The sequence below is a fragment of the Gopherus flavomarginatus genome, chromosome 2, assembly GCF_025201925.1.
Source record: "Gopherus flavomarginatus isolate rGopFla2 chromosome 2, rGopFla2.mat.asm, whole genome shotgun sequence".
NCBI classification, from domain to species: domain Eukaryota; kingdom Metazoa; phylum Chordata; order Testudines; family Testudinidae; genus Gopherus; species Gopherus flavomarginatus.
In genome coordinates this window covers 102,108,422-102,136,021 of record NC_066618.1, presented here as the reverse complement: position 1 = coordinate 102,136,021, position 27,600 = coordinate 102,108,422, and the positions used below count along the sequence as shown (strand labels likewise).

General features: G+C 40.7%; 1 protein-coding gene and 1 long non-coding RNA gene across 2 annotated transcripts in view; one reads left to right on the top strand and one right to left on the bottom strand.

Moving 5' to 3' along the window:
• LOC127043773 (uncharacterized) overlaps positions 1-27,600 on the top strand; it is a 489,959-nt gene that overhangs the window by 165,599 nt on the left and 296,760 nt on the right. The gene's annotated exons all lie outside the window — the stretch shown is intronic.
• CUL1 (cullin 1) overlaps positions 1-27,600 on the bottom strand; it is a 95,254-nt gene that overhangs the window by 62,697 nt on the left and 4,957 nt on the right. The window contains exon 2 of the mRNA XM_050937695.1: positions 6,909-7,195. Within this exon, the coding sequence (XP_050793652.1) occupies positions 6,909-7,048 (140 nt within the window). The 5' untranslated portion in view covers positions 7,049-7,195. The remainder of the gene's footprint in view (positions 1-6,908; positions 7,196-27,600) is intronic.

Below are 27,600 nucleotides of genomic sequence, written 5' to 3'. Positions count from 1 at the left end.
TAAACTTGAAAATAGGACTTGGATGCTTTTGAAAGTTTTATCCGTCTATTTTTTGTTTGGTCACTTCTTTAGGCAGGGTGCGGATTAGCAGACATGTTTCCTTGGAGACAATAAATTAGCCAGTAAGAATATTTCCTCTCTGTTGGCAGAGACAGTGCTGATCTGACATTGAAATTGACTTACAGATAGATCAAGTCAGATAAACAGGGTGGAGAGAATGAACACAAAAAGAGGTTACTCATATTGTGCAGTAACAGCAGATCTTCAAGATGTGGGTGCTCCACTTCAGATGTGCATGCATATCTCAAACCCTTCATAGTAGATTTTCACACTAGCAGTGCCTGTTTGGCCCACACATGCACCCTGTGCCTCCTCGTTCCAGACCAGAGTCAAACAGAGATGCGCAGATGAACTGCCCTCAGTTCCTTCTCCACCCGAACATCTACACAAAAAACAGTCCAAACCAGAGGGGAAGGAGGGTGGGTAGTGGAGCATGCGTAGGGACATACATCTAGAAGAACTGAAGTTACTGCACAAGATAAAGTAATCACTTCTTTTTCTTCAAGTAGTGTCCCTATGGGTGCTCCACTTCAGGTGACTTCTGAGCAGTTTTCGCAGAGGGAGAGCGCTTCGGAACTGAGTCCAGAACTGAAGATGATAGAGCAGTACCCACAGCCACACTGACTCTGACGGCATAGATTAAAGCACAGTGTTTCAAAAAAGCCCACATAGCAGCCCTACATATCTCAGACACCATATGTTTAAGCAATGCTGCAGTTTATGACATTGTATTTGACCATAACAGCCTGATAGTGCACTAACAGCACCCTCGCAATTAAGGATGAACAGGACTTCTGTCCAAACAGACCCAGCCTCTTTTGTCCTTGTCATGAGAAACAGACCTGAGAAGTGTTGCCTACCCTGCCACTTACCGCATCCATTTCTAGGGAGTTAGATGGAGGGTCCGAGAACAAGAAATCAGATTCCTTTGGGGAGGGGGGGGGGAGGGGATCATCATAATTTTTATCTGTCTTTTTACACATTGGTGGAATAGGTGTTTAGCAGGTGTTTGCCACACAGCCTTAGCTGGATCCAGGAGCACCTTGTTAATGGGTAATGCCACCATGGAGGATTTTGCTGCTTATAGAATATCCAATGGCTTGCATTGTGAATCCCTGACCTTTCTGAGTGGAACGTGAGTGTCAGCTACCCTCTACATGAGATCTTGAAATTGCCAAAAAACTGTCAGTCACAGAGGTGGAAGAAGCATAACTGCATCATCTGGAGATGAGGAAGAATGAGTGTTTTAGGGGTGGCCTGGCCTCCTGTTCCTCAAACATCTTCTGCTGTGAGAGAGAAAGGATTGAACAACCCTAATGTTCCTTTGAGATGGTGGCGGTCTGGAGAACTGCTGTCAGTAAGCAGTCCAGGGATCTCAGTATGGCCACTGAGAGGGGGAGATGTGGCATATGGGAGTGAGGATGGCATGCAGGGTTGGTTCCACTTTTGATGATGGCTGCTATCTTCCCTATGACTGTCAAAGAATGGGTTCCTGACAGGATATGTTGGGGAATGTGGGACTGAAATAGAAAAGGCCAACTGGAAGGTCCCTTCATCCTCCTCCACAACATCCAATGAAGGAGCCCGTATACAAAAACCTGGAGAGGCCCTGCAGTACTTCGAGAAGGTAGCAGTCTGGAGACCAAGCTCTCAGCACCAGAAGATACTCGGTACCCATGAGGAGCAGGGATATTGACTCATCCATTAAACACTGGTCCCTTGCGTAGCTAACCTTTTGCGGTACTGAGTAGGGAATCAGTCCCGATGCGGTAGCTGAGGATGCAGTAGCTGATACTGACAGTACCATTATGGTGGGCATAATGTAGGCACTAATGGAATCTAGCGCTGTTGCTTGCTTGGTACCTAAAGTGGCGAATGGGTAGGTACAGACAGTGGGATTGAGCCTCACAGTACTGGACCGGGGTGCTTATGCTTGCCCTCTTTGTCCCTAGCAGAGCATACCGAAGCCCTTTCAGAGCCATGTCTCTCCCTCAAGTTCGGGAGCTTTCCATCTCTGCCTGTACCAGAGAAACTCTTTGACTCAACAGTACTGAGCCAAGAGGTCGAGGCTTTGGAGACCACAGATTTTTCAGAGGAACTGGGGTTTTTCAGAGCAGGCTCCTTCAGATAAGAATCCATACTCCTCTTTCAGGAAGCCTTCTCAGAAGCCTCCAGTGACCTCTCCTTCTTAGGAGAAGCCTGCACCAAGGTGGAAGGAGAGCCGGATCAGTTCAGAGACAAAAGTAAGGGATGGGGGCGAGGTTCGTGACCTAAGTCAGATGCTGGTTAAACTGAGCACACGAACATTAACAGTCTGAGATTAGTCTCCCTATTCTTTTGCACACCCATTTTGAGGGCAAGGCAGAAATCGCACTTCCAGGAGACATGGGACTCCTCAATCCACAGACTCACTTATATTGGCAATCACACACAAGTGCAGTTTCTCGACAGGAGTGGCAGCCTTTGATGCCTGGCAAGCCAGGCATACCCTGCCAGAAAGACAATGCTCCCCAACAGAAAAGAGAGAGAAGGGAGAAAACCCCACCCCAAAACCCTATCTTCTCAGTACTGCTAGCAACTAACTAATCTTAACAAACCACTATAACAAGAATACAAACTAGCCAAAGCATGCTCAAGGTGGGCACCTAGAGGTGTCTCAGGCCGAAACAGTAGAGAAGGAACTAGGGCAGTTTGCCCATGCATCCCTATATAGGCTCTGTGTCTGACACAAAGAGGCACAGGGCACTGTTAGTAGAAAAAAATCTGTGATCAAAGGCTCAAAGGGGCACATGGGCACATGCAGTGGAGCACCCTCAGGGACACTACTCAAAGAGGAATTTTACTTTCCCCCTGATCAGCTGAACATGTTATAAACACAACATAAATCTCGTCTTTTTAAGTATATGAATACTAGATCACACTGTTGCTGTCTACATGTCTTCTGCCTAGAAGCTGACACTCTGATCACTCAGGATGATAATGTTACTCTAGAAAGTTAAGCGTACTATTTATGCATATGGCAGCCAGACGCTCTTCACTACATAGCAGAATTGTATCGCCAAAACCTATCATTTTGAAACTGCCATCTGAATTTAGACAAATGGTAAAGGCAGATATTCTAAAAAAACTTTAGTGCTTTTTGAAAGAAAAAAAAAGAAAAATCTCTGCAGATCCATCTTGTGTCATTACTTATATCATGGTTGGGTAGCTGGATAAAAAGGGAGCACATATTGGATTTTCCTGATTAATGGAAAAATAAGGCTGCTTCAGGTGTGAATTCTGATGTTCCTTAGAGTACTTTGTTCTAATGAATAATCCTGAATTACTTTTCATTTTTGCTGGCAGTGGTGTTTTAGCCACACAGCTCCTAGGACAGCGGTCGGCAACCTTTCAGAAGTGTGGCCGAGTCTTCATTTATTCACTTTAATTTAAGGTTTTGCGTGCTGGTAATACATTTTAACGTTTTTAGATGGTCTCTCTGTAAGTCTATATAACTAAACTACTGTCATATGTAAAGTAAACAAGGTTTTCAAAATGTTTAAGAAGCTTCATTTAAAATTAAATTAAAATGCTGATTTTACGCCGCAGGCCTTCCCAGCCCGCTGTCGGCCTGGGGATCCGTTCACCTAGGCCAGCAGCGGCCTGAGCGGGGCCTGTAGCGGGGACCCCAGCCGGCAAGGGGCCAGCAGCCATAACCCCAGGCTGGCAGCGGACTGAGCGGGGCTGGTGACTCGGACCCCAGACCCCACTCAGTCCACTGCCAGTCTGGGGTCCTGGCCCTGTTCACATAGAGTGGGTACCTACCTTCTCCCTGGTTCTGGCCCATTCTCTTCCCCTCTCTCTGCACTGAGCTGAGGGTTAGGGTGCACTGAGCACAGGGCTGGGAGTGAAGGAGCAGGCTGGGAGTTGGGGTGCAGGGTCTGGCTAGGAGCTGGAATGAGGGAGGGGCAGGAGGTTTGGGTGTGGAGCGCCTACCTGGGGAGCTCCCATTTGGTGTGAGGGATGCAGGTGGGAATGTGGGGGAGGTGCAGGAGCTCCCGTTTGGTCCTCAGAGTGGGGGGTGTGGATGGGGGGGTGCAAGAGTCAGGGCAGGATGTGCAGGAGTCAAGGCAGAGGGCTGGGGGCATGTGAGGGGGGTGCAGGAGTCAGAGCATGAGGTGTGGGGAGTGCAGGAGTCAGGGCAGAGGGCTTGGGTCACGGAGGAGTGCAGTGGGCTGGGGTGTGAGGCGGTGCAGGGGTCAGGGCAGAGGGATGGGAGGTGGGCTGGGATCAGGGAAGTTCTTCCAGCCCCCTGCCCTGAGCAACTCGCAGCAGGGGGCTGGAGGGATATGCCCTGATTCCACTCCCCCTTCCTCAAGGCCCTGCTCCTGCCTCTTCTCCACCTCCTTCCCAGTCTGAGCATCGAGGGCGCTGGGGCTCCTCTTCTCCCCTCCCTCGCAAGGACCATCGGCAGCAGGGAGGGAGAGGAGGTGGGGCACGACGCAGCACACTGGGGGAACAGGCAGGGGAGGGGGAAGCTTGGCGGCCGGTGGAGCCTGCCCTACAGCAGCAGCCAGCAGGACCAAGCTTGCTTCTGCCCCTTCCCCCACCAGAGAGAGCAGTAGGCTGGGGGCGGAGAAGAGCAGGCTGGGCTGGCCGGATTTTTAATAAACAACTTTATCTCTGTATTCTACAGTGTGATATTGCCTTAAAATGGCAAAAGGTAAGGTAATACAAAAGAGGTTAAAAAGTGAATTGCACTAAGATTTGAATTTAGTGGATCTTTACTCTTCAGAAGGTATCTGAGGTATAATTCAGATCTTGCATTTACGAGAATCTCAGATATCTTATGTGATTGTTTCATTACCTGCAGTAACACTAACACATAGTGGGCGACTAGCATTTCCAGACATCTAGATATAGAAGAGAGAAAAGAGTATCCTCAAACTGTATTTTTAAATATATCTGGATCTAGTATGTCTTACTTTGTAGGACTTGTACTCCATTTGCTTTGGAAAAATAAAAACCTAAGAGTAAAAACACAGATAGGCCTTTCCAGAATATTGCTTCTCTCCCTTCCATTCAAGTAATAGGTTAATAAAAGAAGGATCTCAAGTTTATATATTTCAAGAGATTTTTAGACACTAGAAACTGAATACAGTTGAATCTCAGTGTTCTCATAAGTTTTACTGCACATCACTTTCATAATATTTCTAGCACTCACTTAAATGTTGTCGATTTTTCTCATTCAACCAACACACAGCCTGCTCCATCTAGATCTGGGGCTAAAAAAACTTAACCTATTTGTTCTGCTCTCGAAATTCTAAGACCAGATCCCAAAGCATTAGGTCCAGAATTCAACACATTTCCAACTATTACTGAAAGAGCACTCTGTAAAAATCCAAAGAAGAATACATTGGTTATTTTCACTGATTTGGAATCTGAAGTCACAATTCAGAAGATTATGAGAGCACTCTATGAGGATATATCTGAAGAACATTTGATAGATTACATACATCACCCTACCCTCTTATGAAATCTAGAGAACTGCTTACATTACACAGCCTTCAGTCCATCCATGCTACACAAACTTTCTTCAAGTTTTGAAATTAAGTTCCCATTTATTCACAACACTGAATACAATAAATAGGACAGTAATTTGACAGATACACAATTTCTGAAACTCCAATACAGTTTCAAGAATATTTTAAAAAGCTGAATTGGGAGCTATCATACCCATCTGCATACCAACCATTTAAAAGGGTCATTTTAATTAATCAAGGAGAGTAATGGAATTAGACTAAAAATTAGCTGAGAACACATTCACTTCCAAATGACATTTTTCTTTATTCTATCTCTAAACTTCATGACAGTGTTTTCTTGTTATGAAGCACCTGCCCTATCGCAGAAATACAAGGTTCTTATGAGGGTAAAAAGAGGGAACTGGTGGTTGCCAAGCAGAAAGGGCATTTTCCAGACCTTTGTGAAAATCATTTGTGTGTCTCAAGAGTTCTTCCCTTAAAGGCCTGAAGATTTCGAAGGACACATATACTTCCTGATGCTTTTTGCCTTTCTCCACCATAAATAACAGATCTGACAGAAGAGTCTCTGAGCAGGAACATTTTCCTTGAATATAAAACTTTCAAGTATTAGGCCAACATGAACATGAAAACAAAAACACCACACTGTTTTAGAATTCTTCTAAACATTAAAGCAATCACTAGATTGGGAGCTGCCCCAAAAATTTCAAAATTCTAGAGAGAAATTCACAGAGCTATTTCTTACTCCAGACTCAAAGCTTTGAAACTGACTCCACTATTCTGCAGAGAAAGATACTAACCCTATAGTTGGAAAAGCCCTACTGCAAGAGAAAATTCTTCCATTACTCTGAAATAGATAACTGAACATTACAAAAAAGCCTTGCAGTAAAATGTCAAAGTGAAAAGGGTGGAAGGAAAAAATGTTTCCACTGTACTGATCATTAATGAGGAATGGTAATATTTAGTGCACCAAGTAAATATTAAATTATCTATTAAAAATCACCTTTAAGTGTCTGCTGTCTTGTAAAACTAATATTTTTAAAATGTCAAGTGGAATGCTAAGAACAATTTATTGAAAAAATATTTTTAGGACAAGTGTTTATCAAGCTAAACACATTAAGTCATAATTTTTATTATACAGGTGACTGGTCTACTTGTTTTTTGTCACAACAAAATAGGAAAGGCTAACCGTTTTCAAAAATGAAGTTTAAAAACAAAAAGTATAAAACATCAAAAGTTTTAAAAACTTACTTTAAGTTATAAGGTGATTTTAGTTCTTAACTGACAGTAAAATATTTACCAACTTTTATTTATTAAGTATAAGGATACGTGTAGAGTTCCATATATCTGGATTTTGCCATACTTTGTCTGGTATAAACCTGTTGAATTCCAGCTCTAAGGTCATCCCATATCTGGTCGAGACCAATCTGTTTAAGTCCATGTGGGTTCTGACTCCTATTCGACGACATCTTGTATTTCCTGTAAAGTCTTCCAGAGTAGAAGCCTGTGATCTGGCTATTCCTCCATCAGATTCACAAGTAAAGTAACATTCCAAATTCAGTGACTAAAAAAGATGTTCTTTACATATGAAGAATGATATCCCCTTGCAAGATAACCTACCAAAAAAAAGTAATTAGTTAATAACATTCACTGACATCAGATTTAAGTTCATCAGCTGCTAGAACAAAAGATATACCATCAAGTCATCCAAAAGTGAACATTACATATTTAGAGTGCTGTCTGCTAATAATATCACCGAAGTACCTATTCTTTAACAACAGAAACATGCTAATCAGGAGATTATTATTTTCAAACATTCCTGAGCTTGCATGGTACTTTACAAACAAATATGACAAACAAATACAACAGCTCTTGCAGCCTAAATTCACAAAAAAGAAGGCAGTGACAATGAGAGGTGAGGTAAAAGTATAATGAAAAATTTCTGAGTGATGTGCATGTTTTAGGAACTTCGTATATTTTTGCTGCTTTTTATGACCTGTCATGAATTTGATGGCTATTTCGGGTGTCATATATGAAACCCAAACCAAGAATGACTACAATTTATGTACAACAAATCCTCAATTTTAAATATCTAAGTAGAAGAGCAATGATTTTACTGTGTGCCTTCTGTATCACTTCAGCTTTATTCATTAAAATAAGAATTTGGAAGACAACCATACTGGTAAACTGCCAAAATATTGAATATTTTAGGAGTCATCAGTATACATGGTTGTTGCAGATGGATATTAAAGATCTTTATAACATTCATTATTAGTTCTCTGTAATGAATGCAAGGTACACACCAAACCATGAAAGATCCACAAGCCCATTTTATTTTTTCAGACAGTAACAGAAACAACATTTCTGGAGGTTAACCCATGAGAAATGATCACTGGCCACTGGTTAGTAATTTCTCCCAGCCATTCATTACACCCAGGATAGACACAGTATAGAAGGCTTTATTTCTTACATATGATGTAGGACAATTGGATATGAATTTTTAATTCTGAATTTAAGAGATCCAGAATGAAGGTCTTAAAAATAAACAGCTGCTGAACATATTATCTACATATGATCCAGAATAATACTGTATAGTAATATAGTTAATATCTTAAATTACAAGGACATTTAAAAAAACACCTATACAAAGAAATAATTTTCTGAAAGTATCATATACAATTTCCTAGAAATTATCCACTTCTCTCCAGAGCATCTTAGCTGCGTGGCAACTGACAATAGACTACTATGCTAAAGTGAACAAGTAAAATAAATAAAGCTAACTTGTTTTACTTTCTGACATCCAGATACCAAAATGAAGCAGTTGGTGTAAGGAGGTCAACAGATGTCGATGACAAGAATAAAAAAACAAATCTAAATTGGAGGATATGAACAAGTCCACACCAATTACTTATACTTAGCTTCTTTCTTAGATAAAGTGATGATGATAAAGACTCCAAAGAGAAAAAAATACAGTTGTACATGCACGATTTTCTGGATATCTACACTTAGATTTCAAGTCCTTGGAATCAGTCATGGCAAGGAAAAACCACTATGTAGTATAGCGGAAAGAGTAATATCTGTAATACTTCTCAATTTATTTTCACAGTGCTGTACACTGTATCAGCCCCATTTTGCAGATAAGGAAACTGAGGTATGGGATTTATAGTGACTTGCCCAAAGCAACAATTCAGCAAGGCAATGACAGAGCTGGAATTAGAGATCTGACATCCTTGGATTCCAGTCCCGTGTTTAGTCCACCAGAACACGCTGCCTTTCCAAGAAAAAACACACTGCCAGTTCAAAACTAAAGGCTCAGTTTTCTAAAGTTAAAAGTCTATAGGGCTTCTCACACTGGTAAGCACTGTTATCAGCAATGTGTAGAAGATCAGTCTTGAACTGTCAGTCAGTGTCCTTTCTTGGAAAGACTGGATGCTCTGCTGGACCAAGTTTGAGACTAGGAACAAGGAACTTCTGAGTTATAAGCCTAGCTCAGCCACTAACTTGCTGTGTGGCTTTGGCGCACAGAATCTAGATTCCAGCCATACCTTCCTCCAGCACTGACTACACCTCCTATTCATGTTAATGAACTGGTAAAGCAATTCCCAATGCATCCCTTGGCACATGTCAAGGATGCAATGAAACTCTCTCATTCTGCATGGCATATATCCAGAACAGTTTTTCAGAATACAACGTATATTGTCTGCTGCACTACTCAAAACTTAACACAAACAACTGCAGAAGAGTCTTATGAGATAAATTCCATAATATTCTGCCAAAGTAAACTCATAACCTTGATTAACATGAGCAAGAGACAAAAAACAAAAAGGAAAAAAAAAGGTTAATCAGACACTATCTGGAATTATGATCCTGATGGCTCAAAATGGGTAACCGAAGATAATGAATTTGCACTTTAGGAGCATGATCCTCCATTAATGACATCAATACAAATTTTGACGTTAGCATTTATGGCACAGCCTCAGGCCAACACAGCACTTTTCATTAGAAGTATTATCTATTCATTTCCATGGACCTCTATCACAACAACTTCATCTTGGCTCAATACGTATTCCCTGACAAGAATCTTTTTCAAATAGTGGAACAAACAAAATAAACATTTAGTGAAGTTTATCTGTCAGTTTCTTGCCATGACTTCACATGAAGCAAAGAAGCAATGGTAGCAACCTTCATGTGGTCTTCCCTGGTAAGTACATTTTAATTTATGTGTATGAACTAATGCTATCACTTTGTAGACTGATAACACTGCTCTACAGCCAAAATGCTTCTGAAATAAATGTAGTCCAACTTTACTAATTCTGGGTCACTGAATCTAGATTCCAGCCATACCTTGAAAATGATGCTTAAAATTGTTGATTGGCTCTAGTTTTCAAGATATGCTATTGAGTCAGTATATAAGACCCTTGACTTGGGAATGGCGGAGGATAAGTGAGTTATAAAGGGAAAGGATCTCAATTTGAACCAGAAATGACTAAAATACATCTTTGACTGGATCTATGAATAAATCTATGACTGGGTTTGGACAGTACTTGCTTTTGAGGAAAAACAATGACTGCTGCAATCTGAAGCTGGTATTGCATCATACATGATATGAATTGCATCATGTTATTCCTAGAAGTCATGGATGATGCAATCATAACGAAGCTTACATCACTCTGCTGAACAAATTGCCCTATATCAGCTCTAGAAATCATACAGTGTCGTGCTCTCTTCTTTGTCAGTGTTTGATTTTGCAAAGGGACACATTTCTGTTTAGCCAAAGTGAGCAGAGATGCCTTGTACTTGTGTGAACAGTGCAGATAACTTCTGCTATGTTTGTGGTGAAGTGACTTTTGCATCACAAAAGCGCAGTATAACCACTATGGTTAAGAAAGCCTATCACCTTTCTTTTGGCTGAAAAATTGGAGATCAGGACAAGAGGTGGGCCCCACACGTATGCTGCAACACTTGTGCAACAAATCTTCACCAGTAGTTGAACAGGAAAAGGAAATCTATGCCTTTTGCAGTGCCAATGATTTGGAGAGAGCCAACAGATCATACCAGCAATTGTTACTTCTGCATGGTGCCTCTAATTGGGAAAGGTGTGTCAAAGAAGAAAAAGTGGATTGTGCATTATCCAAACATTCCATCAGCTATACACCCAGTACCCCAGGGAGAAGGACTGCCGGCTCCTGATGCACCAGAATCCTTCTCACTTGAGTCAGATGAGGAAGAGGAAGAGGATGAAACTTCTGGTCCTGAACCATCAATGTCACAGGAACCACATTTTCTCCCATCCTCCTCCTCTGAACCACACCTCATAACACAAGGTGAACTGAATGACCTTATCAGGGATTTGGAACTACCCAAGAGTAAGGCAGAGCTGTTGGGCTCCAGATTACAGCAGTGGAATCTCCTGGCAGGCTATCAGGGCAAATGGAGCCCATCAATGCTTGCAGACTATTGCTGGACAGTGACAAGAGATGTTCCATTTAATGAATACAAGAGACAAGCCAAGAAGCGCCGAGTAGACACTGAATAGGACTAAACTATGTACAGAATAGTTTTTTGCCTTTTGTTTCATAATCAATTTTATTTATATAACCCTTTTGCTGATTTTTAAAGTGTTACATAAACAGGACAGGTGAAATATTATCATGTAAAGCAACCATAAACACATGAAAAGACCTAGGTTTACAAGACATAAAATGTAAAAACTTAAATATCTTAGAAACAGTAGCCAATCAGTTGTTTTAATTGTCATATTTGAATTCAGCACATCAAAATATATAATAAATAGCACATTTTATCTCTGAAGCAGACAACTTCTCAAAAATTGTAGACCAGTGTAATTATTCATTGACTTCTCAGTCAAAATAGCAACTTTTTCAAGAGCTACACTAATTGACTTTTGGGCTAGTTCATTTGTCTATGCGAACGCACTGAATGTTCAGGGCCTATCTTGTTCAAAGGTTGATGTCATCGCAAAGCTACTGATGGACAACATAATCAACATCCTGGTGCTGCAAGAAACACACATTACAAAAGGCAGCTCGGTACATCTCACAATACCAGGATATATGCTTCTCTCCCACCAAAATCATCCAGAACACAGAATGGCCACCTATATCAGGCCAAAATTAAAAATCATAGCCAATGCACTACCAACAACAGATGACAGTTTCACAATTGGTATCCAAGTCAGTGAGCTGACAATATATAACGTGTAAGCTTACCCAATCAGCAATGACCTTTACCAACCCTATCAAAATCACAACACCCACCTGCATAGTTTGGCAATTTTAACTGCCACCATCCAACATGGGGCTATTCAATGAACGACAGCGTAGGCAAATGGCTCACTGAGTGCGCACTGGCTCAGTACCTCTTGATGCAAAACAAAAGAAAGTGTACCTTCTGCACAGCCCGATGAAAGAAAGAACACAGACCTGATTTATGGACTCCAGTGGATCACAACTCATTGCATTCTGAACTGTCCTGGACACCTTCCCACACAGTCAGCACAAGCCAGTGGCAGTATAATTGGCCTCGAACTCATCATCATTACCAGTGTGCCAGTTCCATGCTGGAACCTGAGATGTGTCGACTGCCTCGATTTCTCCACCACCATAAAAAAACCAAACCATTAGTAGCATACCTCCAAAGCCTTAAAACTTCAACCTCTTCACAAAGCTTATTATTAAAGCCACAAAGACTACTATCCTCCATGGTTACAGGAACTTCTTTATGCCATGCTGGAGCCCAGACAGCAAAACTCTCCTAAGGGAGTATTAAGCTTCTGGTGACCCAAACATAGCCACTGTTCTCTTGGAATCACTGGATTCTACACAACAATGACGGACAGAGATGATGGAGGCCACAGACTTCACAAACTCAAGTCATATAGCATGGGCCATTCTGTGGAGGTGGAGCAGCACCATCAAACCCACATACTTTTCAAGTCTGTGCTAACAGCACTGCCAGCCTCCTACTAAGAAATTCTGAGATGTCTGTAAGCCAACAAATGGACTGAGAGGAGAAATAGTTCTTAAGGAATCCTGTGCACAGAGTGCTCCTTCTACAAGTCTCCGTCAATCCTTTACAAGAGCCAAGACTGATGTTGTCATTTCTACCACCAAAGCAGGAAAAGCAGCTGGCACTGATGACATTCTTCCAGACTTCCCTGAATACCTCAGGCCAAAAAGGGCACAACTAGAGGGCAGCACTATCCACAGTACTCATCAACACCAACCAATTCCCAACATCTTAGAGACGATCATAGGTCATCGCCCTTTTCAAACCAGAAAAGATGCCAAATGATCCACAAGCTACAACCTTATTTCCCTCCTCTGTTCAACATACAAAGTACCGGAGCAGGTAAGCCTGGCGAGGCTGACCATCATCATGGAGACCACAACTCCTCTACCCCCGAACAGGTTTTAGGGCAGGGCGAATGCTGTGACCAAGTGCTTGTACTGACCACACATCGAGGCCAGCTTTCAATGGAAGCTTGAAAAGGACACAACTTTTATCGACTGGTCATCAGCCTATAACACTGTCTGGCACAAGGGCCTACTGCTGAAACTATCCAACCTGCTTCAGCGTGACCAGACATTTTCACTCACTATTGGAAAGAACATTACGTGACATCTTGGAAGTTAGGCTGGCAGGAAGTCAGGTGAGCAAAAAGCAGAGTCTGCACAATGGCCTCTCAAATAGAGATCAGCACTATCACCATTCATTTTTAAAAACACACACAATGTGCCCAAAACGAAATGTTGCAAGTTAATTTATGCTGACGACCTGGAACTAATGACATAGGCTGCAGGACTCAAAGAAGCAGAAAACACCTTTAATACTGATCTGAAGAGGATGGAAAATTCGGTACTAGCATCTCAAACCCAATCCACCAAAACTGATGTCATCAGCTTTCCATCTCAGCAATTCTGAAGCTAAGAGAATGCTTAACGTAAACTTCTGCAGCAAGAAAACTGCCCATGATCCTAACTCCCACTGCCTACGGGTCACTCTCCGTCACAGTCTTACCTGTCAACATCTGAAGCAGGTAAGCCATAAAACAAAGAGTTGCATCAATATCAACCAAAAGCTAGTTAGGGGTTGTGATGACTGAATACTATGAACAGCAATGTTGCCTTTAGTAGAAGCTCACTCAGAAACCTGTCGATATCCAAGTAATTGCGGCTCTAGGACTTGTAACTTGCACTCTGATGTCCAATCCTCACAAACATCCTTCCTCCAACCATCCGGTGAGAGATTGGAACATTGTGAGAGTACAAGCAAGCTCTCACTAACCAAAATCTCCCATTGAATGACAACCTTATTCATTTACCCTGTATTCTCCGTAAGTTTTGCCAACCATTCTGGGCAGCTAGAGAAGCTCTCCTGTCACTCAGCTTCAACCCAGAAGATACCTGGTAGATGCAATGGGCAGGCTCTGAAGTAAACAGCAAGCACCTCACAGATTATACCAAAGTAGAATTTCCTGGTTTCTTGCTCCACTGGAGACTGTGGACAACCATAAACTGTATCACAATGTTACATGAAAAACAATCACACCTGATGCACAAATGGAGAATTAAAGATTCTCCACAGTGCAAATATATAGACTCCAAACCACTGAACAAACTGTGAACAAGTGCCCCAACCCCACACTGAGCCAACAGGGACAGACCAATCACCGTGGGCCCAAGAGGCCATGCTCCCTCACCCCTGCTGTGCATGCTCCTGGTGGAAAGGACAGATAAAAGGAGACAGCCCCAGCTCAGTCCGGGCTGGCTGAGGAAGAAGGACACAAGTCGCAAGCTCCAGCAGAGAAACCAGAGACTCCCCAAGCGGTGGGAACCACAGACTCAGAATAAATTGCAAGAAACCAAATGACCAGAGAGATTGACAGGGATGCTGAGCCACTGCCAGCTAGGGAGATGATGAGATGCAGCTTGTGGTAGGAAGTGACCCAGGAATGTAGTAGAAGGTGATGCTTAATCCCAAAATGGGGAATTTCCCAGTTTCATAGTGCTCTGGGTCAGAACCTAGTGGGGCGGAGTGGGCCCTGGTTCCCCTACCCAACTTGCCACTAGGAGGGTGGCTACTGTATATTTGCTCTGCCCTGCTCAGAGAGTCAGAACCCCCAGTGGCTGTTTGCCTGCCCCAGCCAGGAGGCTCAGGGGACACAGACTGTTTGGTTTGCTCTTCCTCGCCACGGGTCCTGCAACCACACAGAGGACCATCCCTCAAGGAGTCCAGACGACTGTGTGACGGGGTGTACCAACCCCGCACTGGGCCAATGGGGGGGGGCCCCCTCAACAAACAGGGCCCCCCATCACACCCCATCTTTTAATTTTCAAGAGGTATAGCAAAGGTGCATTCTGCATCGCCTAAACTCCTCAAATGGATCTCCAAGTTTTCTATTAACTTGAATGAAAACGAACATGAAGCAAGAGAGGAAGCACAGTGCTTACTATGTACCAGCATTTATTCACCAAGGAGCCAGAGAAAATCCTCAAAACTATAATCTCAGCATACATGGTGCAGCAGTATCAATAACACAAAACCAATTAAACAAAGTTAAAAATTATTATGCTACAGCTATGCTGACATAACTCACCCAGATGGACACAACTGTGAAATCAAAGGGTATGTCTATACTGCAATAAAAGACCTGGTCTGGGTCAGTTGACTCTGGCTTACAGGGCTTGGACTGAGGGGCTAAAAATTGTGTAGATGTTGGTTCTCAGGTTGGAGCCTGGGCTCTGAGACCCCACAAGGGGGAAGGGTGTGACAGCCTGGGCTCCAGTCCAAGTTCAAAAGTCTGCACCTCAATATTTAGCTCCGCGAGCCTGGGTTCTGAGAATTGGTGCCACGGGTTTTTTATCGCAGTGTAGATGTATCTAAAGTGACTTTACTCCAGAATGATTACTCCACTTCCAAAGGCTGCACAGGTCCCTTTGCTACTCCGAAGCAGTGATGAGTCATATCAAATGTCTTGGTGACTGTCATCTCCCTTTATTTCCCATTAGCTAGTATTATACTGTACACTAATAACTTTATGCAGCAGCACAACAATTACCTACATCACATTTTTCCAATGCTACTTTATTTTTTCCCCCCCATCCAAAGAGTGGCAAACTGAGACCTAGTAAAATTCTTGTCATTAACGCTGGTGCCAATAACATGGAGAAATCTACTGCTTGAATCTTAAAGTGATAATAGAATTACTCTATATAATAACATTCCTGCTAAAATTCTGGAAACTCCATATCTGAAGGGGAAAAGGCAGAAAGTAGAGAAGATTCCCTTCCTTTATACTAAAATAATATTAAAACTATGTCTTGCACGATAACACAGAAACAACAGTTGCAAAAGACTATATTATTTTAAATCCAGTCAATAAAAATTTGCTTTCAACTAAAAGCCAGTAGAGAATGCTACATCTCTTTTAGAAATTTAGGTTGCAAAGAAATGGATGTGCATATTTATGAAGCTTATAAACACCAATACTTATCCATCAATATCAATCAACTATAAAATGCGCTACTGTAATTCAAAACAATGGTGTTTTATAAAACATTTCCATGAGTTATTTCCTTATTAAAATATATTTTACAGGCATGGTGCCAACATATATATACGCATTCATTTCCAAAATCAATTTCTAAAGTTGAGTAAACTACAATTCTATTATTTTAAATGGTCAACTCTTATGTACTAACAAGCAGGTGTTTTCTGACCCCAACAATCACTTGTAGTTCTTGGGTAAAAATTTCAAACATGCTTAATTGACTTAGGACTCTAAGTCACTTTTTCAAAAAAGTAATGTAATCAGGCACTTTTGAAATGTTTAACCCTTGCCTAATTTCAACCCACAGAAAGAGAATACTCTTCTATCACTCCTAGAACAAGGTGCAGCAAAGTATCAGATTTCACCGCGCCAAAAAGCAGTAAAATATTATGAAAAAAAAAATTTCACTACATATACACAGTACATTCAAAAATCTCATATGCTTTGAATACTAGTAATGAAGTTTAAATCTTGGCAGCCTCATTACATATTATTTTACAGATTAAGATCAGAACTCCATTTTTCAAATTTTGCCAACATATCACAAAATACTGAACTTATTTAATTTTTCTAAAAATGAATATGATTCTCAATATCACAAATACAGTACACGCATGTAAGGGTATGCTAGCAGTTGTCAGTCCTTGGCAGAATTTGGTTCACTCACCCTGCTCACTGGACAGCTGCAGCAATCATATCAGGCCTTTGGTGATCATCGCAAAAAGCGAAGCTGAAGCCAAACCAAAAAAGGAATAAGGCTTAATACAGCCAGAGTCCAAAAATGCAAAATGAGATTCTTGAAATTCAATTGCAATAGTTAGACAAGAGGCACCTTTTTCTAATAAGTCCCTCCCACCCTAAAAACAGTCTTTAACACCTCAGTCAAACCCTGCTCCCTCAGACCAGAGATTTATCTATAATCCCTAGTGAGTGAAGGCACCAGTTAAATTTAAAATTACCTGCCCCGATGAGCAACATATCACCACTAAACAAAGACAACTGTCTAAACACCCTGTCACAGAGATCAGTAAGTGTACCACATAAATACAAGCACATATGCTCACATGAGCAACGGGCACACTAGACATATATACTCCAGACATACTGTATAATGCTATCAGGATAGGTGCATGCCCCAACAGAAGTATTATGATTTGGTCTATGACACTAGCCTACTGTAATCTGGACCAGCCTTTAAGAGACCTGAACCACATAGCAGATTTTAGAAAAAACTCAGGCTGCTACATGGTCTAGCTCAGGGGTCTCAGGCTCAAATGACCACGAGGGCCACATAAGGAGTGGTAGCTCCAACCAGTTTTAAAATAAGTCCAGCTGAACTGACCTTAAAATATTAAAATTTTCACGGAAAGCTCCCTTACCATAGATTCCTTAGATTTTAGCTTTGTACCATACTTATCTGGGCATATAAAAGAAAACCTTTTCTTGGCATCTGTTGCATATAAAGCAGATTTTGTCTTCTCAGTAACAGACTTACTATGAAGCAGACAGTTTGAAGCATATAAACCAGTTCACTATCCTTCACTTCCGCTCATCAAAGATGGGCAGCATGATTCCCCTCAGATTTCAGTATGTGCAACAAATGTACATGTGCACGCCATAAAACTTTCTTACGAAGTTATATAAATGCCATTGGGGGTGCAATAGTAGACCTTTGGCAATATATGCATGATTGTACAGTAAAGAGTTCAGCAATAATACTATGCCCCTGCTGCACATACCCTTCCATAAAATAGTGTTAGATAACACCTTTGCACGTTTGTTCAATTGTAATCATTAACATGAAAGAAATGTGATGTAAGATCATCATTTAAAAACAAACCAAGTATAATTTTTCAAATGAAAGTTTTCCATATAAAAAAGTTCTGCACAGATTTTTTTTCTTCAGCGTAACAATATTACGGGCCAGATATTGAAAGCCTGGCCTCTACAATTTTTGTATCACAAATTTGATGGTATAAAATTCTGGGTACTATTTTCCTCTGTGATGGAGTATATCAGGGCTTCTCTCCCCTAGATGCTGGCGGTGGCGACTCCCTACAGCTAGCTCCCTGCTCAGGGAAAACCCCCTCAGATTGCGCTACCAACAAGAGGACTCCTCCACACACCTACAAAGGTGAGGAAGATTTATAGATTCTAATGCCAGAAAGCATCATTGTGATCTAATCTGACCTCCTATATAATGAAGGCCACAGAACTTCTCCAAAATAATTCCTAGAACATATCTTTAACAACAACAACAAAAATCCAATCTCGATTTTAAAATTGTCAGTGTTGAAGAAACCAATATGGCCCTTGATAAATTGTTCCAATATGTAATTACTCTCACCACTAGGTATTTACATTTTATTTCCAGCCTGACTTTGTCCAGCTTCCTTTCCCTGATAGACTGAAGAGACCTTATTAAATATTTATTCCCCACATATAGACTGTAATCAAGTCACCCCTTCGCCTTCTCTTTGTTAGACTTAAAGAACTCAAACAATTTAGCTTATCACTACAAGACATGTTTTCTAATAATTTAATCATTCTTGTAGTTCTTCTGTGAACCCTCTCCAATTTATCAACATCCTTCTTGAATTGTGGGAACCAGAACGGGACAAAGTATTCCATCAGCAGTCATACCAATGCCAAATAACGGTAAAATAACTCAGTGGTTCTCAACCAGGGATAAATGTACCCCTAAGGATATGCAGAGGTCTTCCAAGGCGTGCATTTAGTTATTTGCCCAGTTTTACAACAGGCAATATAAAAAGCACTAGCAAAGTCAGTACAAACTAAAATTTCATACAGACAATAACTTGTTTATACTGCTCTATACACTATCCCACTGAAATAGAAATACAATATTTATATTCCAATTGATTTATTTTATAATATGTTGTAAAAATGAGAAAGTAAGCAATTTTTCAGTAATATGTGCTGTGACACTTTTGTATTTTTATGTTTGATTATGTAAACAACTAGTTTTTAAGTGAGGTGAAATTTGGGGGTATGCAAGACAAATCAGGGGTTTGTCTGAAAGGGGTACTTCCATAGTCTGAAAAAGTTGCGAGCCACTTAAATAACCTCTACTCCTACTTGAAAGTCCCCTGCTTACACATCCAATGTTCACATTAGCTCTTTTGGCCTCAGCTTCACATTGGGAGCTCATATTCAGATGATTATCCACCATGACTCCCAAATCTTTTTCAAAGTCACTGCTTCCCAGAATAGAGTTCACTCCCATCCTGTAAGTATGGCCTATATTCTTTTTTCCTAGATGTATACATTTAGCTGTATTACAACACAGTTTGGTTGTGCCCAGGCTACCAAGCAATCTACATCACTCTGAATCACTGACCTATCCTCTACATCATTTATAAATTTGTGTGTCACCTGAAAACTATCAGTGATGATTTTGTTTTCTGTGGGTCACTGACAAAAACGTTAAAATGCATAGGGCCAAGGACCGATCCCTGTGAGACTTCACTGGAAACAGCCACTGGATGACAATTTCCTGCTTACGATTACATTTTGAGATCTATCAGTTAGCCAGTTTTTAGTCCACTTAATGCGTGCCGTGTTAATTTTATATCATTCTAGTTTTTTAGTCAAAATGCCATGCGGTACCAGGTCAAACACCTTATAGAAGTCTAAATATATTACATCAACACTATTACCTTTATCAACCAAACCAGCCATCTCCTCCAAAAAAGGATATCAAGTTACTGTGACACAATCTATTTTCCATAAACCCATGTTGATCTGTATTAATTACATCACCTTTCTTTAATCGAGTCCTGTAACAGCTCCTCCATTACCTTGCCTGAGATCAATGGCAAGCTGACAGGCCTACAATTACATGCATCATCCTGCTTATCTTTGATAATTGGTGTAACATTTCTTCCAGTCTTTTGGAACATCTCCACTGCTCCAAGACTTATAGAAAATCAACATTAGCTGTCCAGAGAGCTCCTCTGCCAGCTCTTATAAAACACTAGGTTGAAAGTTATCCAGAGTAGTGAAGTGCTTTTGCTGGCATAGCTTAGTTCCCATACTGGTTCCCTGCAGAAATTAAACTATGCTAACAAAAGAACTCTTATGCCAATATACCTGCATCCATGCTAGGGTTTTTACCAGTACAGAAATGGGGGCGGGGGAGGAAGAGAGAGAGCGCACACGCCTAACTTTTCTGTAGGGCAAAAATTTTTAGTGTAGACCTGACCAAAGCAAAATTTCAAAAGAAAAAAAAAGTGTCATCTCTTTACTTTTAGTTATTTTAGATGGTATTTGTAGCAACAGAAGGCAGAACATTTTCAGACAAATCTGATTTTCAAGTTAATCTGTCCCTTTAACTCAAGCCCTTGGTTCTTCCTATGTCTGACATATGTTACAAATCACAGGATGCTTTTAACTGAGCCTGTAGCGGTAAGCTTTGCACTTTTTTGCCTACCAGGTCTAGCTTTTACATTTAAAGAAGAATGAGGTGCTTTGGGAGAAGACAGCATATGTGCATTGCAGGTCAAGCCAAAGAGTGAGCATGAGAGAAAGTAGAAAAGCTACGGTGGTCAGAAGGACTTGCAGACTTATTTCATTCAAACCTAGCATAAACTCTAAATGGAAAACTGAATAAGTTGAACAAAGATAGCAGATATACTGTCCAGAAGGCTTGCTGCAAGACCAAGGTTTGCTGTTGAACTGGCCACGGAGATGCAGCAAAGGAAGGTGAGGGAGGGGACAGCCAACAAAGGACAAAGATACAGCAATAAATAGCAGAGCAGGAAAAAAGGCAAACCATTTTTTTTAAGTGAGTCAAGACAATGCAATTTAGCAAGGACAGCAGCATCATGGAAACCCAGAAATACCGATTTGGGCAGTTCAGAGACTTCACTGCCCCTAGAGTCGAAAATTCTGTTAAAGGTGCTTGCCTTCCTGAAACTTCTTCCCCCCTTTTTTTGAAGATAAGTAACTTTTTTTCCAGTAAATCTCAAAACATCTATTTAAAATGCATTTAATAAATTGGAATACTATGACCCCACAGACCTCTATGGAGCAAAATACCATTTTAGCGTGGCCTGACATTTCACTATAGCTACCACTGTACGTGCAAAACCACCTCAGCAAAATTAGAAACTAAAGCACAGTCTGCTTTTCCCTAAACCCAGAGCACTGCCCACTCCATTTTAGAGAATTTAGCTTACCACAAAGTATGATTTCATATGATGTTTTAGCTACACACTTGAATTTTTAACTGTAATTAACATTCTTTATACAGGCACCCTATTCTTCATCTTATTGTCACCTTAAGGTTAGGTAGACTCTGACTTCTTTCAGTTCCTTAAAAACGATGAAATTTTAATCACTGCCATTCAATTCTGGCTCCAATCTTGTTCTCATGAGCTCACTAATTTTACAGCTTCTTCCACTTTGTTAATTTCGCAGGACCTCAGCTGATCAAGGCACATCCAGCCACAGAGCCTGCCCATTCAGCTTATAAATAAAGATAATAGTACATGGATTTGTCTTGCAAGCAGTCTGAAGTTTCTAGATGTCCAAATATATTACTTTGTATAGTTTAAATCCTGAAGTGCTTCCTTCTCCTGCGTACTCATACCAACATTTCATTCACAGGTGATAAAAACATTGGCATTACAACTAGTATAAAGTTAATGCAGATGACCAAAAGAAATTAGTGATGCTATGTTTTGAAACTAAGTATTTTTACAGGATTATTATTGTTAATTAACTTCCTCTAACTAAAAAATGATCACTCCTGGCCTAACTTTCCTTGTTACTCCAGTTTTTTAAAAATAAGCTTATATTTTAAGTTCTATATTTGACTGTAAATTTGACTGTACTGCTTCCAGTTTTAGACATATGCCAAACACAATGGCATTTATTGGCAATTTAAAATAATATCATGGAGCAAAGCGACACCATTTTCAACTCCACACAGTACCACTAACTACCTTAGCTCTTGATGCCTAAAAGACAACAGCTACTGGGTGCACAAATACAGACCAGGCATATAACCCTACTTTTCCAACAAACAGAAAAACCCATTAAGAACGTTACTGATACATGAGATTTTTTTCCTCCTGGTTAAACCAAACAGCTTAATTATAAAAAACCAAAATTTAACTTTCTGCCTTGCTCAGAACTTATACCTCTCAAAAATATCATTTGTTCTGTTCTATAAAAGATCAGATGACTATTCCCAACAATTGTTATTTTTAAATTAATCTTTGCTTTCCAACAATTACAACAGCTAACTGCTGCTACACCTTGTCTACACAAAACAGTGCATTGGTTTAACTAAAAAAGTTTATAAATTAATCTAGTAAAACCAAAGCAAACCCTCAGTGTTGACACCTTTAAACCTTGCTTGTGTCAAAGTTACAAAATTAAACTTGCACCAGAATTTAACTAAACTGATTTTTTCAATTGATTTACTCAAACAGGTTCATTTTTGCATTACACTAGTTATATTAGTAAAGGGATTTTAGGAAGGGTATACTTTCAAGGAAAACAAAGAAAATTGGGAACATGCTTGTAATAAAGAGTAATTTGTGTGGAGAAAATATTTAAAATTGTGAATATTTTGAATTTAGAAGTTGAACAGTGGCCCTGTTTTTTGCCTTCAGCTCACATATTGTTATGTATGTGTATGACCTCACTAGCACATAAAGTAGGCTAAGAAATGTATCATTACTAGCAACTCCATCAGGGCCATGAGGAATCCTGAACTATGAACTTTTTTTTCTCAAAGAAGTTTCAGGTGTTTAATTTTGTTTGAATGTGTTTCAAGATCTTCCCCCCAAAATGGTTTCAGATTACAGAGGAGAGGAATTGCTTTTTGGAGGATAAAGGGATTATTTCTGAATTTCTCTTTAAAAAGCCAGACAACTTATAATTTAGTTTTTGCAGAAATTGGTCATCCTTTTCCTTAATTGTATGCATCCCTTCTCTCCTCTTTTATCACTTCTCTCCTTCATTTTTGCTTCTTTTCAAAACCTTTGTGTTTCAGGGATCTTCCAAAAATCTTTCCCCCTTCTCAGTTTCCCTCTCTCCCTACCCCACAGTCTTTTCTCCAAAATTCATGCATCACAACCACCTCCCTTTTGGTAAAGACGGAACATGACTTCCTCAAAAGCTCCTTCAACTCCTCTGAGGTAGTTACTTGACAGAAAATGAGGAACATGCTTACTTCAGAAGTTAAGTAGGCTTCCTTAACAGCATATCGAACCTGTGCTAACAGAAGCAGCAAAGGACTAAGCTTTGTATTACACTTTGATGAGCTACAAAAGAACAATGGATGAGCTGAGCTGCTACTAACACATTTGGTTTGCACATCTCTCTCTCGGTTTGCATGTCTAATCTCACCCAATCTCCCCCATTTTGTGTTTGCTATGTCTTCTCCTCTGAGGGAACCACATCTGTGCTGCAGCTTCATCCCACAGCACTTCCCCAGCTGTACAAAACTGTGCAGAATTACAATTTCAATTTGCTGCTCCTGCTGGCGCCAATCAGCAAGCACAAGGTTCAAGAGCAACAACATAGGAACTTTTAGAACATAGGGAGGCAAACTATACAATTCCCAAACCAACTATATCCCCAACCTCAGGTCAATTTCTCCTTAACTCAAACCTCTGCACTTTCCTTCAGCAGATATCCTCCACTGTCATGAGACCACAGAACTGTTAATGAATTTACACACTAAATTTAAATAGCCGAGCAAAACACAGTGAATTAAGCACAGAAGTGTAGCCCTAATACTAAATTCTATTAACATTACTGAAGACCCTATTTCATCATAAAAAACACAAGATGAAATAATACATTTTACACCAAAATATACTAGATGCAATTTAAATTCACAAATAAGATAATCTGACATCAGTTAAGGCTGAAATTCTGTCCTTTAGTTTAACCTGCTTCCCTACAGTTGCCTGATTTATAGCTGAAATTGACCTTTAGAATTATTGTCTAATTTCAGTATAGTTTCATCTTGTAAATTTTAGAGATAAGAATTCCTCTGAGTATGAGTTATTATTCCCTGCTCCTCCCAGTTTCTAGGAAGTCACTCTGACCCCTGCTGGGAGTTTCTATATCAGCAACAGAGACTGGAACCAGAAGCAGCAGCACACAGAATCACAGAAATGTAGGGCTGAAAAGACCTTGAGACGTTACCAAGTCCGGTACCCTGCACTGCGGTAGGACCAAGTAAACCTAGACCACCACTGACAGGTGTTTGCCCAACAATGTTTTTAAATACTTCCAATGATGGGGATTTCACAATCTCCCTTGGAAGCCTATTTCAGAGATTAACTAACCTTACAGTTGGAAAGTTTTTCCTAGTGTCTAACCTAAATCTCCCTTGCTGCACACTAAAACCCATTACTTCTTGTCCTACCTTCCGTGAACAAAGAACAGTTGATCACCATCTTCTTCATACTAGCCGTTAACATATTTGAAAACTTATCAGAATACTCCACAGTCGTCTTTTCTCAAGATTAAACATGCCTAGTTTTTTTAACCTTTCCTCAGAGGTCAGGTTTTTTAAATATTTTACCATTTTTGTTACTCTCCTCTGGACTCTCTCCAATTTGTCCACCTCTTTCCTAAAGTGTGGCACCCAGAACAGACCACAGACTCCAGCTGAGACTTCACTAATGCCGAGTAAAGCAGGACAATTATCTTGCTAGTGTTAAGGTTTCTCATTCTGGGGTGTATTTTTTGCATCTCCATCACACTGCTGACTCTCATTCATCTTGTGATCCACTATGACTCCAAGTTCCTTTTCAGCAATATTACCACCTAGCCAGTTATTCCCAATTGTGTATTGTGCATTTAATTTTTGCTTCCTAAGGGCACTGGGAACTTAGATTAGCATACCTACATCTCCAAGGGATGTGAGAAATCCAAACCCCCGAGAGATGTATCTATGCTGACCTAACGCCCAATATGGGGGAAGACAGAAGATTCTTCCATCAATCTTGCTATCTCCTCTTAGGGTATGTCTTCACTACCAGCCAGATCGGCGGGCAGCGATCGATCCAGCAGGGACTGATTTATTGTGTCTAGTCTAGACGTGATCAATCAGTCCGAGTGCTCCCTCATCGACTTCTGTACTCTAGCTTGGCAAGAGGCGTAGGCAGAGTTGATGGGGGAGCAGCAGCAGTTGACTCACCGCGGTGAAGACACCACGGTAAGTCGATCTAAGTACACTGACTTCAGCTACATTATTCACGTAGCTGAAGTTGCGTAACTTAGATCGATCTCCCCCCAGTGTAGACCAGGCCTGAGGGATACAGATTACCTATACTAGAGGGAGAACCCCACCCTTCACTGTGGGCAGCATCTACACTTAAACTATTACAGCACCACAACTGCTACACTGGAACTATGCCACTATAGCGCTTTAAGTGTAGGCACATGCTAACTTAAGTACTTCGCGCTTGTCTTTAATGAATTTCATCTTGATGAATTCAGACCAATTCTCCAATTCATCAAGGTCATTCTGAATCTAATCCATAGCACTTGTAATCCTGTCCAGTTTGGGGACATCAGCAAATTTTAAAGCACACTCTCCGCTCCATTATCCAAGACAATAATGAAAATATTTAACAGTACAAGACCCAGGACTGACCCCTGCAGAAAACTACTGAACTACTCTGAGTATAGTCTTTCAACCAGTTGTGCAGCTATTTTAGAGTAATTTCATCTACATCACATTTCCCTAGTTTGCTTATGAGAATGTCATGTGGGACTTTGTCAAATGCCTTCCTAAAACCAAGATGTAAAAATCTAGACATGTCACTTGCAAATATATTTTTGTGGCTGCTGTGCCTCCCTAGTTGCAACAGTATCAACAGCCCTAATAGCTACAGAAGGAAAGAGAGAATGAGCACCTCTTCCCACCCTCTCTAGAAAAATGGTAACCGCAGGCCAGAGGAAGAAGCCTCCCATAATTCCCCAAATCCAATAGTAGTCTATTGCTCACCATGCCCCTCACTTTGTACGAAAGTGAGGTCAGTTATTTCAACTTGAATTTCTCACACACTTAGGTAGTGTTAATGACAGCAACTTTGACACAAGGACAAGTAGCACTGTATAAACCATTACTACTCATAGACTCATAGACTCTAGGACTGGAAGGGACCTCGAGAGGTCATCGAGTCCAGTCCCCTGTCCTCATGGCAGGACCAAATACTGTCTAGACCATCCCTAATAGACATTTATCTAACCTACTCTTAAATATCTCCAGAGATGGGGATTCCACAACTTCCCTAGGCAATCTATTCCAGTGTTTAACTACCCTGACAGTTAGGAACTTTTTCCTAATGTCCAACCTAAATCTCCCTTGCTGCAGTTTAAGCTCATTGCTTCTTGTTCTATCATTGGAGGCTAAGGTGAACAAGTTTTCTCCCTCCTCCTGACGACACCCTTTTAGATACCTGAAAACTGCTATCATGTCCCCTCTCAGTCTTCTCTTTTCCAAACTAAACAAACCCAATTCCTTCAGCCTTCCTTCATAGGTCATGTTCTCAAGACCTTTAATCAGCCTTGTTGCTCTTCTCTGGACCCTCTCCAATTTCTCCACATCCTTCTTGAAATGCGGTGCCCAGAACTGGACACAATACTCCAGTTGAGGCCTAACCAGCGCAGAGTAAAGCGGAAGAATGACTTCTCATGTCTTGTTTACAACACACCTGTTAATGCATCCCAGAATCACGTTTGCTTTTTTTGCAACAGTATCACGCTGTTGACTCATATTAAGCTTGTGGTCTACTATGACCCCTAGATCTCTTTCTGCCATACTCCTTCCTAGACAGTCTCTTCCCATTCTGTATGTGTGAAACTGACTGTTCCTTCCTAGGTGGAGCACTTTGCATTTATCTTTATTGAACTTCATCCTGTTTACCTCAGACCATTTCTCCAATTTGTCCAGATCATTTTGAATTTTGACCCTGTCCTCCAAAGCAGTTGCAATCCCTCCCAGTTTGGTATCGTCTGCAAACTTAATAAGCGTACTTTCTATGCCAACATCTAAATCGTTGATGAAGATATTGAACAGAACCGGTCCCAAAACAGACCCCTGCGGAACCCCACCTGTTATACCTTTCCAGCAAGATTGGGAGCCATTAACAACTACTCTCTGAGTACAGTTATCCAGCCAGTTATGCACCCACCTTATAGTAGCCCCATCTAAATTGTACTTTCCTAGTTTATCTATAAGAATATCATGCGAGACTGTGTCAAATGCCTTACTAAAGTCTAAATGCCTTACTAAAGTCTGTACTGCAGGTGTACATATGTTTAATTGCAGATCCAAGAGTGATGTTTTCAATTAATCTTGGAATAAAATGTACAACTGGGAAGATATTAAGATTAAATATGTTTCAATCCTTTACTTTTAGTATGAGATTTAAAAGTGTCATCAGGCTA